Raw genomic sequence first — 16,329 nt, 5'->3', positions numbered from 1 at the left:
TCTATAGCTAAAAAGGTAATCGGAGTATGGGTATGGGTATAGTACTCCTACAAAGCCAGCTGATGCTAAAGCTAATGCTAGTTTCAAAAAAAAAAAAATAATAAGAACAGTAAAAAGGAAAAAAAAAAGAAAGTGCGCGAAAAAGCGCGTAATAAAAGAAATATAAAAATACTACAAAGATATATGCCCATAAAACCGATATTTCCATTGACCTCTCTCCGTAAAGTCCACGCCCTGATTATGTGCAATAAATATTGGTATGTATGTGCGGAGAACTTTCCCCCTGCCTTCCCTTTCCTTCCATTCCATTCCCACCCTTCCCTAGCGTAAAAACATGCGAAGATAAAATCTCATAACAGAAGTGACTATTAGTCCATTACAATTAGATCTTAATAGAATTCTTCCTTGGTCTTTTTAATTCTTCCGACAACTCCTCCCGAACCGTTCGACACCATTTCCAAATTACTTCTTCAAATCCTTCCCATGCATCACGATCCTCACTATTTACCACTCCCATGACGTCAAATTTGACATCTGCTTCCCATCTTAATTCAGCTGCTTTAACCCAGAATCGAAGGTTCTCGGCTGATCGGTATGGTTTGTTAAACTCGGTGTGGAAGGTAGATATTGCTCCAAAGGGTCTTTTACTCTTCTTGACTGCTGCATTATGTAGCTGCACCAATCTTAGACCGGTTCTTAATTCCGCGAGAAGTGGTGTAGGAAGTTGACTGTCATCTTTTACATCATTTACTAATGACAATGGTGGTAGAGTATCAGGTTCCGGATCCATGGATTTTAAGAACGCATACTCTCTTTCGATTTCCCTTCCTACCCAGCCATCTGCATGAAGCCATGTCCAACTAGCTATTAAATCTCTCTCCTCGTACTCAAGCACTTTCTCTCGTCTGAGCATGTTGCGTACGCCGTCAACCCAATCATTCATTGTTTCCCTTTCCGCTGTGCGTATTCCATTGGCGAATCCTCGGGTAGCCATACGTTTCAAAATTTCAAGAACATATAACAATTCTCCCCGGATTTCTTTCTCCGACTTGATTGCTAGAAGGCGTTCAGGATGCTCGTGGGCGGTATAGTACATTTTTGCTGCACGGATAGCAAGAGTCATAATGTCGAGCATGTGCATGCCTTGTACCTCGAACCAGCCTCTATTCTTAGCATCAGGGGTTGCGGGATTTGTAGGTTCGACTCTGGGCATGGGTAATGGAGAGGCCGGTGGGGTTCGTGCGTGCTTTGCATCTTCTAGAGCTATGGTTGCATTATTGAGAGCATCGACCAAGGTCTGTCTAAGCTGATTGAGAGTTGGAGGAGGTTCAATGACCTTCTCGCGGTGAATGTAGGTACTTGCTGTCGGAGGAAGGAGGTGTAGAGGATTATCGTCTTCGTCGCCGCTGACATCTTGGTCCACGTCCTCGTTGTAGTCATGTAAGGGACTTTCCACCATCAGACCACCTAATTGCGCAGAGAGCTCGGGGCTGCTAGCTGTGGAAGCATATGTTGAGTCTGCATCGGATCCCGAATTAGGTACAAGGAATGACGTGTCCAAGGCAGATAAATCTAAAGTCTCTCTTCCATCCTTTCTCTTCTTCATCAATCGCCCACCTTTTCCGTCCAGCAGACCGGTTCGAGCGAAGTAATATTGTATATGCGCTATGCTTCCCAAGCTTAGAACACTCTCTCTTGATTGTGCCGACTTTGCAAAATTGGTTCCTTGTGGTCGAACATAACCGCGTCGTTTTGGCCTTTCCAGACCTGCCATAGATGTTCTAGTCCCATAATTCGCGGATGATGATCGAGATACCGAGGTCACCGAACTGTTTTCTGATGTACGACTCATTGTACTTGATCTGCCAGAAAAAACTGAGCCTTCGGAAGCTGTCGAAACGCTTCGAGTGAAGTCCCTAGTTGCTCCTATAGCTGGTCTAGGCGGTGCAGTGGGAGATGGGGATCTCCTGGTGAACGAGGGTCGCTCGTTATATTCTTCTGTTGTCTCCATGGTGCCCTATGCTGTAGCTTCTCGAATTGTGTTGCTGGTGTCTTTATAAACCTTCAATTCAGTGTGATATTATTAACAGTCGAAGATTATTCGCTTGGCACAGCTTTGAAATCCTCTTGAACCTTTTCCCTAAAAGGATTGAAAGGTCAAAATCTCAATGCAACGCGGTTGCTGTAGAAGATTATGAGTAACCTTATATTGGCTGGGGACACTACCAAGACGTTCTAAATATCAAATAATTTCTCGGTGTTAAGGAGAAGCTGCAGGGTTCCGCGTTTTAGAATGAGTGAAGTAAATTTTTGAATTGAAGACTTGGACTTGTCTGCAAGGCTGCCCAAAGCGTTCTTCTTATTAATAAGCCTAAATCGTCAACAGAGGATTCGAAGGAGGATTGGATCGAATTGATACGTATATATTCCGGATGATGTGATGTGTGATGCGTGATCTGTGATCTGCGATGTAATAATGTATGCAACGAATGAAGTGGAAAGTAATAATAATTATAATAATATTAACAATTATAAACAGAGTGAAGGAGTGAATGAAGGAGAAATATCGAATGGTAACCGGAAAAGGTATGGAGTCAGAGAAGTACCTAGTATTGTACGGAGTATGATGAAAGTCTTGAAAGTCTTGGATGTCTTGAATGTCCTAAATGTCTTAAATGTCTTACAGTAATAGTAATGTCTGTGTGCGTACGGAGTATTGTTTTATGAAGAAGCAGCAGCAGCGGAAGAATCATAAGGGAAATTGAGTATGTACTATGTAGTAAGGAACCGGTTAACTCCAGTCAATAACCCATGAACATAAACATGAACATGAACACAACCATGACCATGAATCCACCTTTTGGTATAATCTCTCATAAAATCTCTCATGAACAGGATCATAAGGTTTTCTTGCCACGCTGTCTTAATCTGGGTAAATCCCAATCTCTTTTGAAATATCAATAAATTAATATCGTCTCCGGAAAACGGCTTGGAGTTACGCATTCGCGCAAAGGAAAAGCTTCGGAAAACCTCCACTCTTGATGAAATTAATAAACCGATGCCGTTACGCATTAATGAATGTGCAGAAGAACCTGGTGCAAATGAGTATAATCGAAACTCCACAGAACACATGTTTATGTGTCTCACCTTTCTAATTGGCCTGCATAGTATTTTCATACGTCTGCTCCTCCAGCCCTACAAATTCTCCCGCAGAGGATAGTTCGGAGACGAGGGGGCGCAACGGAAATGGTGTGAGTTGCATGTCTTTCTGGTCACGTTACATTCATCCACCACCCATCCACACCACATAGATCATATCATACTCGAAGTAGATCTATCTTTTGTTTCATTCCGTGATCAATCAATCGAGAGCTCAACAATCTTTTGGAATTGAACAACAAGTGCTGTTTAAGGAACTAGTATTCATGAAAGAGATCCATCTATTTGATTGAAGACCCATCTTCCAAACAAACAAGCAAAATCGCTTGAAGCTCCAAAAATATTTCAACCCCCGTTAAGCGCCAAAAACCCCCCCGGAACAACCACAGCCTGTAACTTACCCGTTTCAAATATTTTCCCAGCAAATTGGTACCACAACCGCCACGACGTCTTACTTCCAAAGCTCTATATGCCAATCATATACATTATCGTATATGATTGTCGACGTCTAGACAGAGCTTTCAAAAAATTGTTACCATGTTTTGAGGACTTTTAGCCGCGGGTTTCATGTTGAATTTATTCGGGTTGATTAAATGGATTTGTTGATTTTGAATTGCAGAATGGAGTGAGTAATAAGGTAGGAGTCGATGCGTTTGTTTTATTTTGGGAGTTGGTAGACACGGCAGAGGCAATGGTGGTGTTTATAAGAAAGAGGAGGTTTCTGTGGAGATGATATGTTTCTATGCTATACATTTTCAAAAGCTTCTCTGGTAGAGTGCAATTACTCGGCATCTTAGATTTCATATAGATTGCCTGGTGCATCACAATTCCCTGCTTTTTTCCTTCCAGATTTTACGATTGCATACAAGTCATTTGCTATCTTTCCTCTTCTTATTTCGTATCATCAATTTCCCAGCAAATCCTCCAGATTATTCCAAAATGAATTTGGAAATGAATGCACCTCTCCTCCGACCCTCAACTCCAACTTCCACACACACCACCTCCTCAACGTCTTCCACCAACCACAGCTTCAAATCCAGCCATAGCAGACCACTCTCCACATACACCACACTATTTTCCCACTCCAAATCCCCCAGTCTCAGTTCCCAATCATCAGGCTCTTCTCTGAAAACCTCCAGCACCCTCTCACGCACACGATCTCTCTACACCAAATTCAATACCGAAGTGCAATTTATGAAACTGAAATTATCGACTCGAAGAAGAAAGGACAAGGGCAAAGAAGGGCGATGGGTTAAGATTGAGGGAGAAGAAGAAGGTGAGAGGAGGATCGAGATGGTTTGGAGGAGGATGGATGGTGGACAGGGAATGATTCCTTATGGTGGAGTGGGAAGGGAAAGATTGGATTGAATCTGGATTTGAAAAGGGACATTGAGAAGGAAATGCAGTGATACCATGGGAACGGCGGAATTGTGTGTCTAGATTTGGTTTATGGAGTCTGGTTTGGTGCGGGAATGGATAGAAAACTTATTCGTCTTTGAAGGATGGCGGATAACGGCTGGACTCTTGATTCTTATTTATGTTGTCATGAGTTACATGACTGTCATGCTAACGATTAATACCACGAATATATACGAGGGCATAATAGTATTGCAAATGCTTCCTTCAATTTGAAATAAATAAATATGTTCGTTCAAGTTAACCATTCCTTTCGACGGCATATACTTGACCCGTTTCAGTCCAATCGGTTTCGGCGTGTGCGAAAACAAATATCAAGACCATCATTGCCAGGCTAAAGTTATAACGCGTCAGAGCTCGAAGAGTGAGACCAACATGAAAATCTACCCAAGACAATGACGACAAAAGTCAAGGGTATTTCGAACATAAATTAGAAATAAATGATATTAATAATTTCTTCATAAATTTTCATCTACCCATCCAGCCACCATCTACCGTGAGTACATGTCCCGAAATATACGCGCTTCCCTTGCTTGCCAAGAAAACAACGCTCGCCTTGAAGTCATCCGGAGCACCCCATCGACCCGCCGGTATTCTTTCACTGATACTTCTCAATCTCTCCGGATTGGCTAATAACGCAGTATTCATCTCCGTCTCGATATAACCCGGAGCAATCGCATTGACATTAATTCCTTTCGATGCCCATTCATTCGATAAAGCTTTGGTGAGTTGTGCCACGGCACCCTTCGATGCTGCGTATGCCGGAACGGTAAGACCACCTTGGAAGGTAAGGAGACTGGCAAAGTTGATGATGCTACCTCGTCGGCCGGTCGAAGCGGATGGTTCGAGATTTAACATGTGGGCACCAACATCGCGACAGAGGGTGAAGACAGTATTGAGGTTGACTTGAATAACCTAAAATTAACAATTCTTAGCACAACCTGCCTTCTGCATAAATACCACGAGATACACACCTCATTCCAGTCATTATCCGGAAACTCGTGGCTCGGATGACGGCGTTGAATTCCGGCACAGTTTATGAGAATATGTATCGAGTGTCCATCCTTCAGAATTGTAGGAGTGATTCCAGCGACATCCTCCTTCGATGCAAGATCCGCAGTGTATATAGGAGCTTTCCTGCCTAGAGCTTCGACAGCCTTTTGAGTCTCGAGATTATCGCGATTACGCTGGGCACAGGGATTTGTAAGTATAATTCAATTTGAGTTCAATGCAACGAAATGGGATTACCTGTATCAAAATCAAATCTGCTCCTGCTTCTGCAAGTGCTATGCAGACGGCTTGTCCAATACCTCGAGTACCACCAGTAACGAGGGCGGTTTGCCCTTCTAGGGAGAAGAGTGCTGCTGAAGCTGCGATAGCCATTGTGTTATGTTGAACCTGAAGATGTCTGATGTTCTTTCACATCTTGACTGAATAAGTATTAGGTACTAGTAAGTACTAAGTAGGTTCTCGAATTTCGATTGACCAATTCACAAAAAGCCCTTGTGCTTCTTCTCCGACCAACGGGCGGGAAAGTTGAACGTGAGGGGTAAACTTGGTCCAAATATGCCCCGAACTCCACATTGGTGGGGTCGTGGGGGAAGAAATGACCTAATGACCTGACTTTGTTTGTGGCACCGTCACAACCGGCTGGTTCGTCGGCATAAAAAGTACGGTGTATTTATTAGCACCAAGTACTAGGGCGAAGAGCAAAGTCCCAAGTACACATTTTTACATTGAGATGATTTCAAAATCCGATAAATACCATCATCTCCTACAAGAAATTATTCGACATTATGGCTTCTACTGATAATACCCAAAGTGGTGGGCAAACAGATGTGAAAGCTTCTGTGCTCCATGGCGCCAAAGATTTGAAAGTTGTAAGTGGAGGTTTTTAATTGTTTCATGAGACAAGAATCTGCTGGTCTAACATTCAAAGGAAACTCGTACGCTTGGTGTACCTGAACCAACAGAGGTACAAGTTGCGGTACAAGCGACTGGTCTTTGCGGATCTGACTTACATTACTATAATCACTACAGAAATGGAGATATTATCGTAAGGGAGCCTATGACTCTTGGCCATGAATCTGCCGGCGTTGTTACTGCCGTTGGCTCTGAAGTCAAGAACCTGAAGGTTGGAGATCACGTTGCGTTAGAAGTTGGACTTCCTTGCAAGAATTGTGACTTATGTGCAAGTGGAAGATACAATATCTGCAAAGAAATGAAGTTTAGAAGTTCGGCGAAAGCATTCCCACATTTCCAGGGAACTTTGCAAGAACGAATCAATCATCCTGCAGCATATTGTCACTTGTATGTATTTATTCCGTACTTTTCGATCACGTGCTCACTATTGTAGATTACCATCAAATGTATCCCTTGAGCTCGGTGCCGTACTCGAACCTCTCAGTGTCGCAATACACGGTTCGAGAAGAGCAGCTCTGCCAAAGGGCAAGACAGTTCTCATCTTTGGTGCCGGAGCAGTGGGCCTCTTATGTGCAGCGATGTGTAGGGTCACTGGCGCCAAAAATATTGTTATAGCAGATATACAACCCGATCGATTAGATTTTGCAATTCAGAACAAATTTGCTGATGCCAAGCTTCTGGTCCCTATGACCAGACCTCAGTCGATCGAGGATAAATTGGCATTCGCGAAAGAGGTCGCGGAGTTGGTCAAGGAGGCATCTGGAGAAGGGGAGGTCGATGCAGTATTTGAATGCACAGGTGTTGAATCATGCCTCCAAGCTTCGATATATGTAAGTGCAAGTTGTGTTTCATCGAGAGCTTGAAACTAATTCACGATAGTCAACTAAACCGGGAGGAAAGATAATGTTAATTGGTATGGGAACTCCCATACAAACATTACCAATTTCCGCCGCGGCTTTACGAGAAGTTGATCTCGTAGGTGTCTTTCGATACGCAGATACTTACGCAGAAGCCATCAAACTCGTTGGGAGCAAGGATCCTCTACTTCCAGATCTCTCCAAGTTAATCACGCAAAGATACAAGGGATTCGAGAATATTCCGGACGCCTTTGCGATGGCTGGTAAAGTCAAGGATGATGAGGGTAGATTGGTTTTGAAAGTCCTCGTTGATACCACTGATTCGTGAAATTAGTTCGTCTACTCCACAAAGCTACTCACCCGTGGTTATTAGATGATTGTCCTTGGCTAATGCAGCCTTATCAAAAATGGAAATAGCTAGGTCCAGATTGAGTGGATACTTACATTTTGGTTACCGCCAGTATCTTGGTACAAAGTTGATTGGAAATAATCACATTTGTTGGGCGATGTAGAAAGATAATGTTGATCAGTTTGTCAACAAAGACTCTGTAGATCACACGGCAGACTTAAACTTAATAAAATATATTTACTGTAGAGATCCAGTCTCCATCAACTCGCACTCCAGACATTTAAGAGTTTTCCATGGCTCAAAGATGAATTACTCAATGGGATATAGGTAAATATAGAGACTTCACTAGAACATATTTCCTTACCTTCACTAATTACCACTACCAACCACTATTAGGTGCATGTGCATTCGTTCTCCGAAGGAGAGGTATGAGCGGAGGTCTCAGCACCATGGGGTTTGAGTCCGTGTCAACGAGATTTGGGGCAGATAGATGTCTTGTTTGCTATTATCTCATTCTCTGTTATAAGTCTGTGGTATTCGGGTGCTTTGGAGTTATGATATCTGGATAGCATATATTTGATTTGTTCATTAATCACGTGTTAATGATGAAGAAAGAGCATATAGAACCTGTTGAAATGTTGAATAACTTGGAGGAGTATTGACCCTATCCGTGCGCAAGGATTAGAGATGCAACAAAAAGAAAGTTTCTACGTTGAATCACGAGGTATGATGTCGGAGACCGAAGGCTGGGTAAAGGATCGTGATCGTGAAACTGAGGCAAAAGTAGTAGCAAGCAGCTATTAAGCCATGAAGGAATGGAATCCAATGTTAACAACGCTTTGCATCATCAGTCAGGGTTACCATAACAGTAGTATTAGTCGATAACGGTCAATCTTTGATTCGAGATAGTTCTATTTCGTATTGCGAGGAAAGATTATCGTGAATCAACCTATCGTGGGGAGTACTATAATGTCTACCAAGTTCTCATATGTTCTCGATCTTTGCCAAGCTCGGCACTTTAAATGTCGATTAGTGTAAAGTTAAGGAAGAGCCAGTATAGGTGCGAGCACTAACAGTTGGTAGTTGATCTCCAGAATACTTGATATCATGTTGTGGGACGTCAATGTGGTACTGAATGGATGATCAAAGAGTGAATGATCAGAAAGAAGTGCCCGAGCACGGTCTAACAAAATGTCCGCGGGGTTTATTGTGGGCTTTTGGTAAGAATTATTAGGAATTTCCATCTCCATGAAAAAGCATCTCGGGATATCATGAAACCGTTTGATAATAAGATCTACTTGGGGTAAAACTATAAATATCGCCAAGAACAATGGATTGATATGTTTGGACCGCTTAGACGAGATTTTTATGGGGAAATAGCCGTTACCGAAGCTTTTTTTCACTTTAGTGCTTGTCTTGCTTGGCAAATAAATATGGCAATTGCCAACTTTGTGGTGGAGGGAAAAAAACAATTCCGGAAAATTGCCTGGTCATGACTCAATCTGGTAATTTTTTTCTTGTCTGTTACACTTATCTCCAGATCGACACTGATCATCAAAAAGATCCGTCTTCCCCGAACTCGCATTTCAACTGTCACCCCACGCATTTAGTTTGTAACACGATGACCCCTAAAATGATCATCATGCAAGTATTATTTCCCCTTCTGTTTGTAAAATTGCAAGTCTTGGAAAACTCATCATTATTTACAAGTCACATGTTGGTCAATATGACACAATTGGGATGCTTGTGCGCAGAACCATTAGCTATATATTCCTGCAACTCGACCTAGAGGCGAATTGGTCAGGTTTCCCAAACTGTATTCACCTCCTCCCATTTTCTCATCCTCCTTCCGAGGTTCCCGTCACAAAAAGCTTGTACAGCAACTGTCTGATACAATTACCCGCTCATTCCCCAACATTTTTATTCATACATCTTCAACTACGATAATCTTCTCTCCCAAAATTATCAAACTCCTTCCAAAGCAACCTCATAGCTTTTGATAAGCCTTCCTCTACCATCTCTAAAGATGTCTTCAGAAGTGGCAGTTGACGTTCAACCATCCGTCAATGGCTTTGGTGGACAAGAATTGGAAAGAATATCAGACAACATCGATGAAGTTAATGTACTTGCGGCAAAAATACGAGATAGTAAAGACCCTGAGAAAGAGGTACTATTTCGTCAGTATGAATCCGCTCAAGATAGTGTGAAGGAATTTTATCTAAAGTAAGGACCAATTTTGCTTTCTCAATTTTACATACAATCTAACAATGTGCCAGACAACATACGTATCAAACTTATGATTTTAACATAAGAGTTCGTCAAACTGTTGAAAACAGAAAGAAGGTTCACATGTCGATCTGGCAAGCGATTTTGCTGCTTAACACATATACTGATAATTCAGACCCCGACACCGCGTTATCTCAGATTGAGCACCTTTTACAGACGGCTGAAGCGATGAGAAGAGATGGATGTCCACGTTGGATGATAGTGACTGGGCTCATTCATGATCTCGGCAAATTGCTTAGTTTCTTTGGAGCTTCGGATCAGTGGGAAGTCGTCGGAGATACCTTCCCAGTAGGCTGTGCATTTGACGAAGACATCATCCTTTCCGAGACTTTCAAGAACAATCCTGATTATCATAATCCAAAATACAACACCAAGTACGGAGTTTACTCTCCAAATTGCGGATTGGATAACGTCATGATGTCATACGGTCATGATGAATATCTATATCATGTTGTCAAGAAATGGTCCACATTGCCACAAGAAGCACTTGATATGATCAGATATCATTCATTTTACTCAATGCACAGCAAAGGAAAATACAAGCATCTGATGAATGAGGACGATGAAAAAAGACTAGCCGCTGTGAAGAAGTTCAATCCATATGACCTTTATAGCAAGGCTGATGAGCCTCCAAATGTGGAAGAACTCAAGGTATGGACATCCGCAATTGCATTACAAATGAATAAGCTAACTTTCAATAGCCGTATTATATCGAACTGATCAATGAATTCTTCCCACAAGAGATTATTGAATGGTGAAGAATACAAAAGTAAATTTACGGCGTTAGCAACGATACCACAGGGCAACGATGGTTCCGGTGGCATCAGGCGTTTTAGCACTACATAGGCTTTTGGATGAATATTTAGAAAATCAGCGATAATGTCACATACGTAACCACATATATCTGTCTGTGTATTAACTTGATCTGAAATGTGATGTGTACAACCTTTACTGTCTTTGCTACTGGATACTTCCACCGACATAGCGTCACAATAAATGTGACATAACTAATTTTTGATAGGATAAAAAGTCTAAGTTTCTTGAATTTCTGAGATGATACATGAGTTGATAGTACATCAGACTAATCTCACCTCACCTCTGTCTTGCTTTTCGCATGCAAACTACTGTATTCATCTCATCATATGATTCAAAATCAACTGCACAGCTCACAACATGCGAAAGCTCCTTTATGTAACACTAGATTCCGAGGCCTTGACAGCTTCCCTTGATCAAGGCTTGATCCTTCAGATTAACGCAGATTCTCTGGATACCTAGGTACTCTCTATGAAACATATGAATCAAACTTTTCATAAAAAGTCAAGAACACAGATTGCTGCCGAGAATCTGAAGCTTTCCATGACAGTCTTCGCGACATTTCCATTTCTCTACAGTACCTATGCTTCGAGGTAAGTTATTTAGGATATTCATCACTTAGTATGTCTATTCTTACTGCTAATTCGTCCGATATCTCACAAGCGATTAAGTTTGGAGATTTGCCGACTCTGGGGACGAGTTTTCCAGGACCACTAAGGGGAAGATATATAATAACTGGTATTATAAAACCACTTGATAACAGAGCGCCGAGATTTGCTATGTCGAGCAGCTCTACGATACTAGCTAGATGAGATGTTTCATTTGGATTGGATTATTTAGATTCTTTGCTAAGGGGTATTGATGAATCTACCAACGAGCATACCTCAGTAAGTATTATTTTACATACCTTCATCGATTTCTTGTGTCTCGCATGAATCACTAGGTCGGGGTGGAATCTAGGAATAAAATGATACACTCCCTGAATGTACTGACGCAAGCGTTCAATAGCACCATTGGCCACTGCTAAAGCTGATGCGGATTTTAGTTATTACTCAATAGAAGTAGTTGAAAAAGCTACATCGTAAGCTTACCAAGAATGAGATGGTTACGTCTAAGAGGAATAGGAGACTATTGTTGATGGATGTTTTGATGTGGTCGACCCGAGACCCGAAAGTCCAGATCAAGCTTACTACCAGCTCTTTGATGCCAATTCCATGATCTTATCCAATGAAATGGACTCTCTTCTATGGTAGAAGTTAGATCCTTCGCGACGATTATCTTTGTTGCACACGATGTTTTGCAGGATTGACCATATGGATGCTGCCCTCGGCGAGAAAAATGTATGCGATTTTCGCGTAACTCAAATTCATGCTTTGTGTATGTGTATGATAGATTTGCCTGATCGTCATATTCTCACAATACTAGGGCGTGTATTCAAAAAAGATGACCTTGACGGAATAGGGAATAGTCCACTTTACTACATCGCAGCAGCTGGGCGAAAGGAAGTCCTTCAATACATTATTGTATCAGGTATTAACACTTGATGATTAAATGTCATTGGTCAGATCTTTCTACATGGTTTGGATTTTATCCCAGTCGTTTTAGTGATTATTTGATCAACTTCCTTGAGATGTTCAAAGATAGCGGACTTTTAGAGCAGCATGATCATAATGGTCGAAAAAGTACTAGTGCTACAAGCTCTTCTATGAAATCTAATACTACCTCATATGTCCCACGATTTAGTAGAAGGGCTCGACAGATTACAAAAACGGTTGGTTGTCATGTCGGCTTTGATCGCGTATAAAGCCGTATGGTAACTGTTGGTACGAGAAGGATACGGAAGACGTAGCACCCACGGATTACGTAGGTCCTGTATGTCTAATTGTATTCTGTCTAAAGAGCTAGCTACATATTGAAAAGTAGTAAGTCTTTATATAGGACTTACTAAAAGAAGCTAGTCTCTTTCGCGTTCGCTTAGTTCTTTATTACAGTAGTAATTGAATTGAAGTCATTCACTTCGTTCACACAGTAACCAACCACACTTCAGGCTTGGGGTGCCGATGCGGCATGACGATAGCTCATTGAAAAAAGGGAACTCGTGTTATGGTTTTGACTAATTTTTTGGGGAGCTACATCATAGTCACGCGATGATGATTTCGGTTCCCTCAATCGGGACGAGAAATTCTTCACTCTTCTAATAAGTTTCTCCTCTCATCCTGTGAGGTTATCCCGTCTCACTATAATAATCTCATTGCTCCAAAATATGGATCAACATCTGCTTGACTCATCTCATCACATCAAACTCATCTCAAAAAGTTTGAACTGAGAAGCAAAAGCTCAGATGGATCTGCAACAAGTCAACTTTAGTTTTCATCATGTAGTCTTTCAAGCATCGCAATAGCATCATTCAGTTCTTTTCAAACAACGCACTTTTCGATGAATTCTAGCCCCTAATGGAAATCATGAAGCGACTTGTAAAGCTATACTATAAACTCAGAGAGGGAAAAGAGTCCTCGGTACCACTAGTCGTCTAAAAAAGGTAATGGGGGTTGAGAAATCAATGTATAAGGGGTAATTAACCTAAGCGAAAGTATAGAGTTTTGCTTCCAGCAAAGTCTAATTATCTAGAAATTTAATATATATATACACGGTGGTGCTTCTCCCGGCTAACGAGACTGCATAGCATTGATTAATTAATTAATCATTTTTATAACCTGTATAACATAAAAATAATATAGGATAGATAGATACACAGGCTAGAATCTTTGGATAGTTTCTACAAGGTGTGGTAATATATGGGTAATATTACCGCACCATCTAATTCGACATGATTTTTTATTCCCTCTCAATTTCCTAATAATAGTAATAAAAATTACCGCCTTGCATTTCGAGCCAACATACTCTTCTTCCTCAGCTCAACATCACCCTCCGCGAGCCGTTTACTAGATTCGATTAATTGAATGATATTAACATACTGTTTGAAGAGCATGAAAATGGATGAAATATAGAGAAGAATCCAAGGAACTGAACTATCCATTTTGTTTGCTCTGTATAGGTCGAGAAGTTGATTAATATTCTTATAGAAAAAGTTGTTCTGAGAACTTACCTTGCCGTTTCCATCCATCCGGCGCTCCATGGTGAAGTCCAAATCAATGATGGATCCGGAGGGTTTCCGGGTGTTACCGACCCGAGTTGACCGTCTGCTTGCACCATGGTAGATATGGGGATAGGCGAGGAGAAAGAGAGAAGGTAAAGAGCGATAAAGAAAAGCTCGTTCATAGCACAAACGGTAAAGAGAACATTCTGCACACGTTAGCTTGATCATGATAGAAACTAGAAACCCATCAACCTTATTCGTGTAGTAGAACTGCATAGCCCGAGGCACTTTCTTGTCTATTTGCTTATGAGAGCTACCTCCCATTGCCAACGTAGCATACATGTGCATGTAGTGACTAGCGAGATCCAGGCTTATAAGAATTTGAAAAATAATGCTCCATCTAGGGAATGCGCTCGCCAGGAATACCATCAGACTGGAGGTCGTACAACGATCAATCACCATATCGAGAACGGCACCAAAGCGTGTGGATTGGTTAAATTTCCGAGCCGCAGCCCCATCGGCGGCATCGAGGAGACAAGATGTGGTGTAGAGGAATGAGCATGTTCGAGGATGAAGTGGCATGTAATAGAGAGAAGCAATGACCAGAGCAACTCGGGCATATCCTGTAGATGTTAGATTGAATTAATATCAATCCGCAATGGGAGGGTTTTACCTATGAGGTTTGGAATAAAAACAAAAACATTCTCTGCTATAATCGTAGGTGGTGCTGGTCTCTCGATTTGATGATTGGTATTATTGTTGTGGAACCATGCGCCTGGCGCTGTCGTGTCGCAGGCGTATTCATTTTGGTTTGGACTTTGGGAACCACAATCAGAGCGACGTTTCGCAAAGCACTTTGATGACATATAAACCTTTTGGGGCTCGACAGATATATCTACAGAAAAAAAACATATTCCCATTAAATATATAAACCTTGTGCTTTTGTACCACTAAGCTCGCAGTAGGAAGTGGGAAAGAAGTAGAGATTATTGAAACGTGCAAAGAGCAGTGTAATTTCACCTACCAGCAATGCTTTTGTCTGAATTACTATAGCACTCTCACTGGCTTCTTTGCTGCTTGCTGAAATATGCTACTGTTCTTAAGTTCTTTTGGACCAAGTATGTTGATTCCGAAGAGGTTGATGTGCTAGTGCGGGGTGTGTGGTAATCGCGTGTAGAGAGAGGATGATAGGCGCCGCTGACGTAAAGGGAGGTTCCTAAAGTTGAAAAATATCAGTTCGATGATAATGATGGAGCCGATCAAAGACAGCAGCCTGGGCTTTTATTGACTTTGAGGTCAATTTTGATGTTGAAAATGAGTTTGACATACACCTCGAGTGTGCTGAGCCGGTGTCTGGAAGTAAATTGAATGTATCTATAATGGTCGTGCAGTCAATACGAAAATGATAGTAAATGTAAAAGATATTGAACATGAAGTGGCAGCTTTATTTTGTTTTGTTGTAACAACATCTGGGAAGAAGGGTACAAAATTCCACAGGGTCGCCAAGATAACCGACACTTCTTTGGACGCTTGATGCAGTCTGACACGTTCCGAGTCTGGCTACTAGACAATGACGATCCTATCATCATATAAAATATGGCAGGTGGGACAGGTGGGACCGCAGGAAAGCACTTTATTAGAACCCCCTGTCTCAGGGATCCCTAATCGTGTGCAGCATATGCATTACGCATATATCCTCCTTGAGCTATGTCTCCTCCCACCGGCACCTATCATATGTTGTTAATTTTTCAATCTACAAAGGCGTATGTCATGCAATGAAGGAGTTTGAATTGAGGAATAAGTTATTATCACTGGGTGTATATAGGAGATGGATTCAACTTCAAGTTGTCAAGTTGTAGTGCTTGCCTAGGCTGTCGCTTCGCTCTTAAGGGGCAGGGCTTTTGTTTGAAGATTAACGTATTTGTCATGGCATCGAAAGGCAAAAACAATGTTGAACTTGGATCTCAAGAGTCAATATGAAGTCTCATTTGACTATAAGGACTCCAAATCCATTTGCAGCTGGCCGAGCTTAAACCTAAGCAGGAACTCCATACAACAGCTGCATCTTACTGCCATATATTTTGTCTTTTCCTAAGCTTTGCTAATACGAGATCAAAAGCGTAGGGCATTTGAAGATGCTGTAATATGTTTACATGGGCTGTAATCTCTTGTCCTTTGCTTACTTCCCGTCAGCAGCGTGGCGAACATCCAACATACCGTTTGAGCTTGAAAGCATGGAATGGCTCCATTAACTGTACATCCATCGCAGTTTGGGGAGCAGTCACAGTTGTTATTCGCAAATCCGACCAACACTGTATCGCAGTTGTTCAGGGCATCCTGTCGAAGGAAAAGCTTCGAGCGAATCCTATGATAGTACTGCGTTGAATGCAAGTGCAGATATTGAAATTATAAGAGAACACTTCATGGTT

At 41.7% G+C, this 16,329-nt stretch overlaps 9 protein-coding genes across 9 annotated transcripts; 5 read left to right on the top strand and 4 right to left on the bottom strand.

The window, feature by feature from the left end:
- Window positions 1-382: 382 nt before the first annotated feature.
- Window positions 383-2,011, bottom strand: SS1G_12682 (hypothetical protein; the record flags this gene model as incomplete). The annotated part of the gene is made up of 1 exon (XM_001586057.1): window positions 383-2,011. The coding sequence occupies one exon, from the start codon at window positions 2,009-2,011 to the stop codon at window positions 383-385; it is 1,629 nt and encodes a 542-aa protein (XP_001586107.1).
- A 761-nt stretch (window positions 2,012-2,772) lies between these two features.
- SS1G_12681 (predicted protein) lies at window positions 2,773-3,132 on the bottom strand (the record flags this gene model as incomplete). The annotated part of the gene is made up of 1 exon (XM_001586056.1): window positions 2,773-3,132. The coding sequence occupies one exon, from the start codon at window positions 3,130-3,132 to the stop codon at window positions 2,773-2,775; it is 360 nt and encodes a 119-aa protein (XP_001586106.1).
- A 966-nt stretch (window positions 3,133-4,098) lies between these two features.
- Window positions 4,099-4,527, top strand: SS1G_12680 (predicted protein; the record flags this gene model as incomplete). The annotated part of the gene is made up of 1 exon (XM_001586055.1): window positions 4,099-4,527. The coding sequence occupies one exon, from the start codon at window positions 4,099-4,101 to the stop codon at window positions 4,525-4,527; it is 429 nt and encodes a 142-aa protein (XP_001586105.1).
- A 288-nt stretch (window positions 4,528-4,815) lies between these two features.
- On the bottom strand, window positions 4,816-5,958 carry SS1G_12679 (hypothetical protein; the record flags this gene model as incomplete). Its single annotated transcript, XM_001586054.1, has 4 exons — window positions 4,816-4,909; window positions 5,096-5,490; window positions 5,550-5,762; window positions 5,824-5,958. The coding sequence occupies 4 exons, from the start codon at window positions 5,956-5,958 to the stop codon at window positions 4,816-4,818; spliced, it is 837 nt and encodes a 278-aa protein (XP_001586104.1).
- Window positions 5,959-6,371: 413 nt separating this feature from the next.
- SS1G_12678 (hypothetical protein) lies at window positions 6,372-8,508 on the top strand (the record flags this gene model as incomplete). Its single annotated transcript, XM_001586053.1, has 6 exons — window positions 6,372-6,455; window positions 6,515-6,885; window positions 6,932-7,328; window positions 7,378-7,639; window positions 8,101-8,130; window positions 8,390-8,508. 6 exons carry the CDS (start codon window positions 6,372-6,374, stop codon window positions 8,506-8,508), a joined length of 1,263 nt encoding a protein of 420 aa, XP_001586103.1.
- Window positions 8,509-9,730: 1,222 nt separating this feature from the next.
- Window positions 9,731-10,748, top strand: SS1G_12677 (hypothetical protein; the record flags this gene model as incomplete). The annotated part of the gene is made up of 3 exons (XM_001586052.1): window positions 9,731-9,881; window positions 10,106-10,641; window positions 10,692-10,748. 3 exons carry the CDS (start codon window positions 9,731-9,733, stop codon window positions 10,746-10,748), a joined length of 744 nt encoding a protein of 247 aa, XP_001586102.1.
- A 1,368-nt stretch (window positions 10,749-12,116) lies between these two features.
- SS1G_12676 (predicted protein) lies at window positions 12,117-12,347 on the top strand (the record flags this gene model as incomplete). Its single annotated transcript, XM_001586051.1, has 1 exon — window positions 12,117-12,347. The coding sequence occupies one exon, from the start codon at window positions 12,117-12,119 to the stop codon at window positions 12,345-12,347; it is 231 nt and encodes a 76-aa protein (XP_001586101.1).
- A 1,072-nt stretch (window positions 12,348-13,419) lies between these two features.
- SS1G_12675 (hypothetical protein) lies at window positions 13,420-14,016 on the bottom strand (the record flags this gene model as incomplete). Its single annotated transcript, XM_001586050.1, has 3 exons — window positions 13,420-13,478; window positions 13,705-13,745; window positions 13,910-14,016. The coding sequence occupies 3 exons, from the start codon at window positions 14,014-14,016 to the stop codon at window positions 13,420-13,422; spliced, it is 207 nt and encodes a 68-aa protein (XP_001586100.1).
- Window positions 14,017-14,291: 275 nt separating this feature from the next.
- Window positions 14,292-14,450, top strand: SS1G_12674 (hypothetical protein; the record flags this gene model as incomplete). Its single annotated transcript, XM_001586049.1, has 1 exon — window positions 14,292-14,450. The coding sequence occupies one exon, from the start codon at window positions 14,292-14,294 to the stop codon at window positions 14,448-14,450; it is 159 nt and encodes a 52-aa protein (XP_001586099.1).
- Window positions 14,451-16,329: the final 1,879 nt, after the last annotated feature.

The sequence above is a fragment of the Sclerotinia sclerotiorum genome, genomic scaffold, assembly GCF_000146945.2.
Source record: "Sclerotinia sclerotiorum 1980 UF-70 scaffold_22 genomic scaffold, whole genome shotgun sequence".
Lineage (NCBI taxonomy): Eukaryota > Fungi > Ascomycota > Leotiomycetes > Helotiales > Sclerotiniaceae > Sclerotinia > Sclerotinia sclerotiorum.
This window is presented reverse-complemented; position numbering and strand designations above follow the sequence as displayed.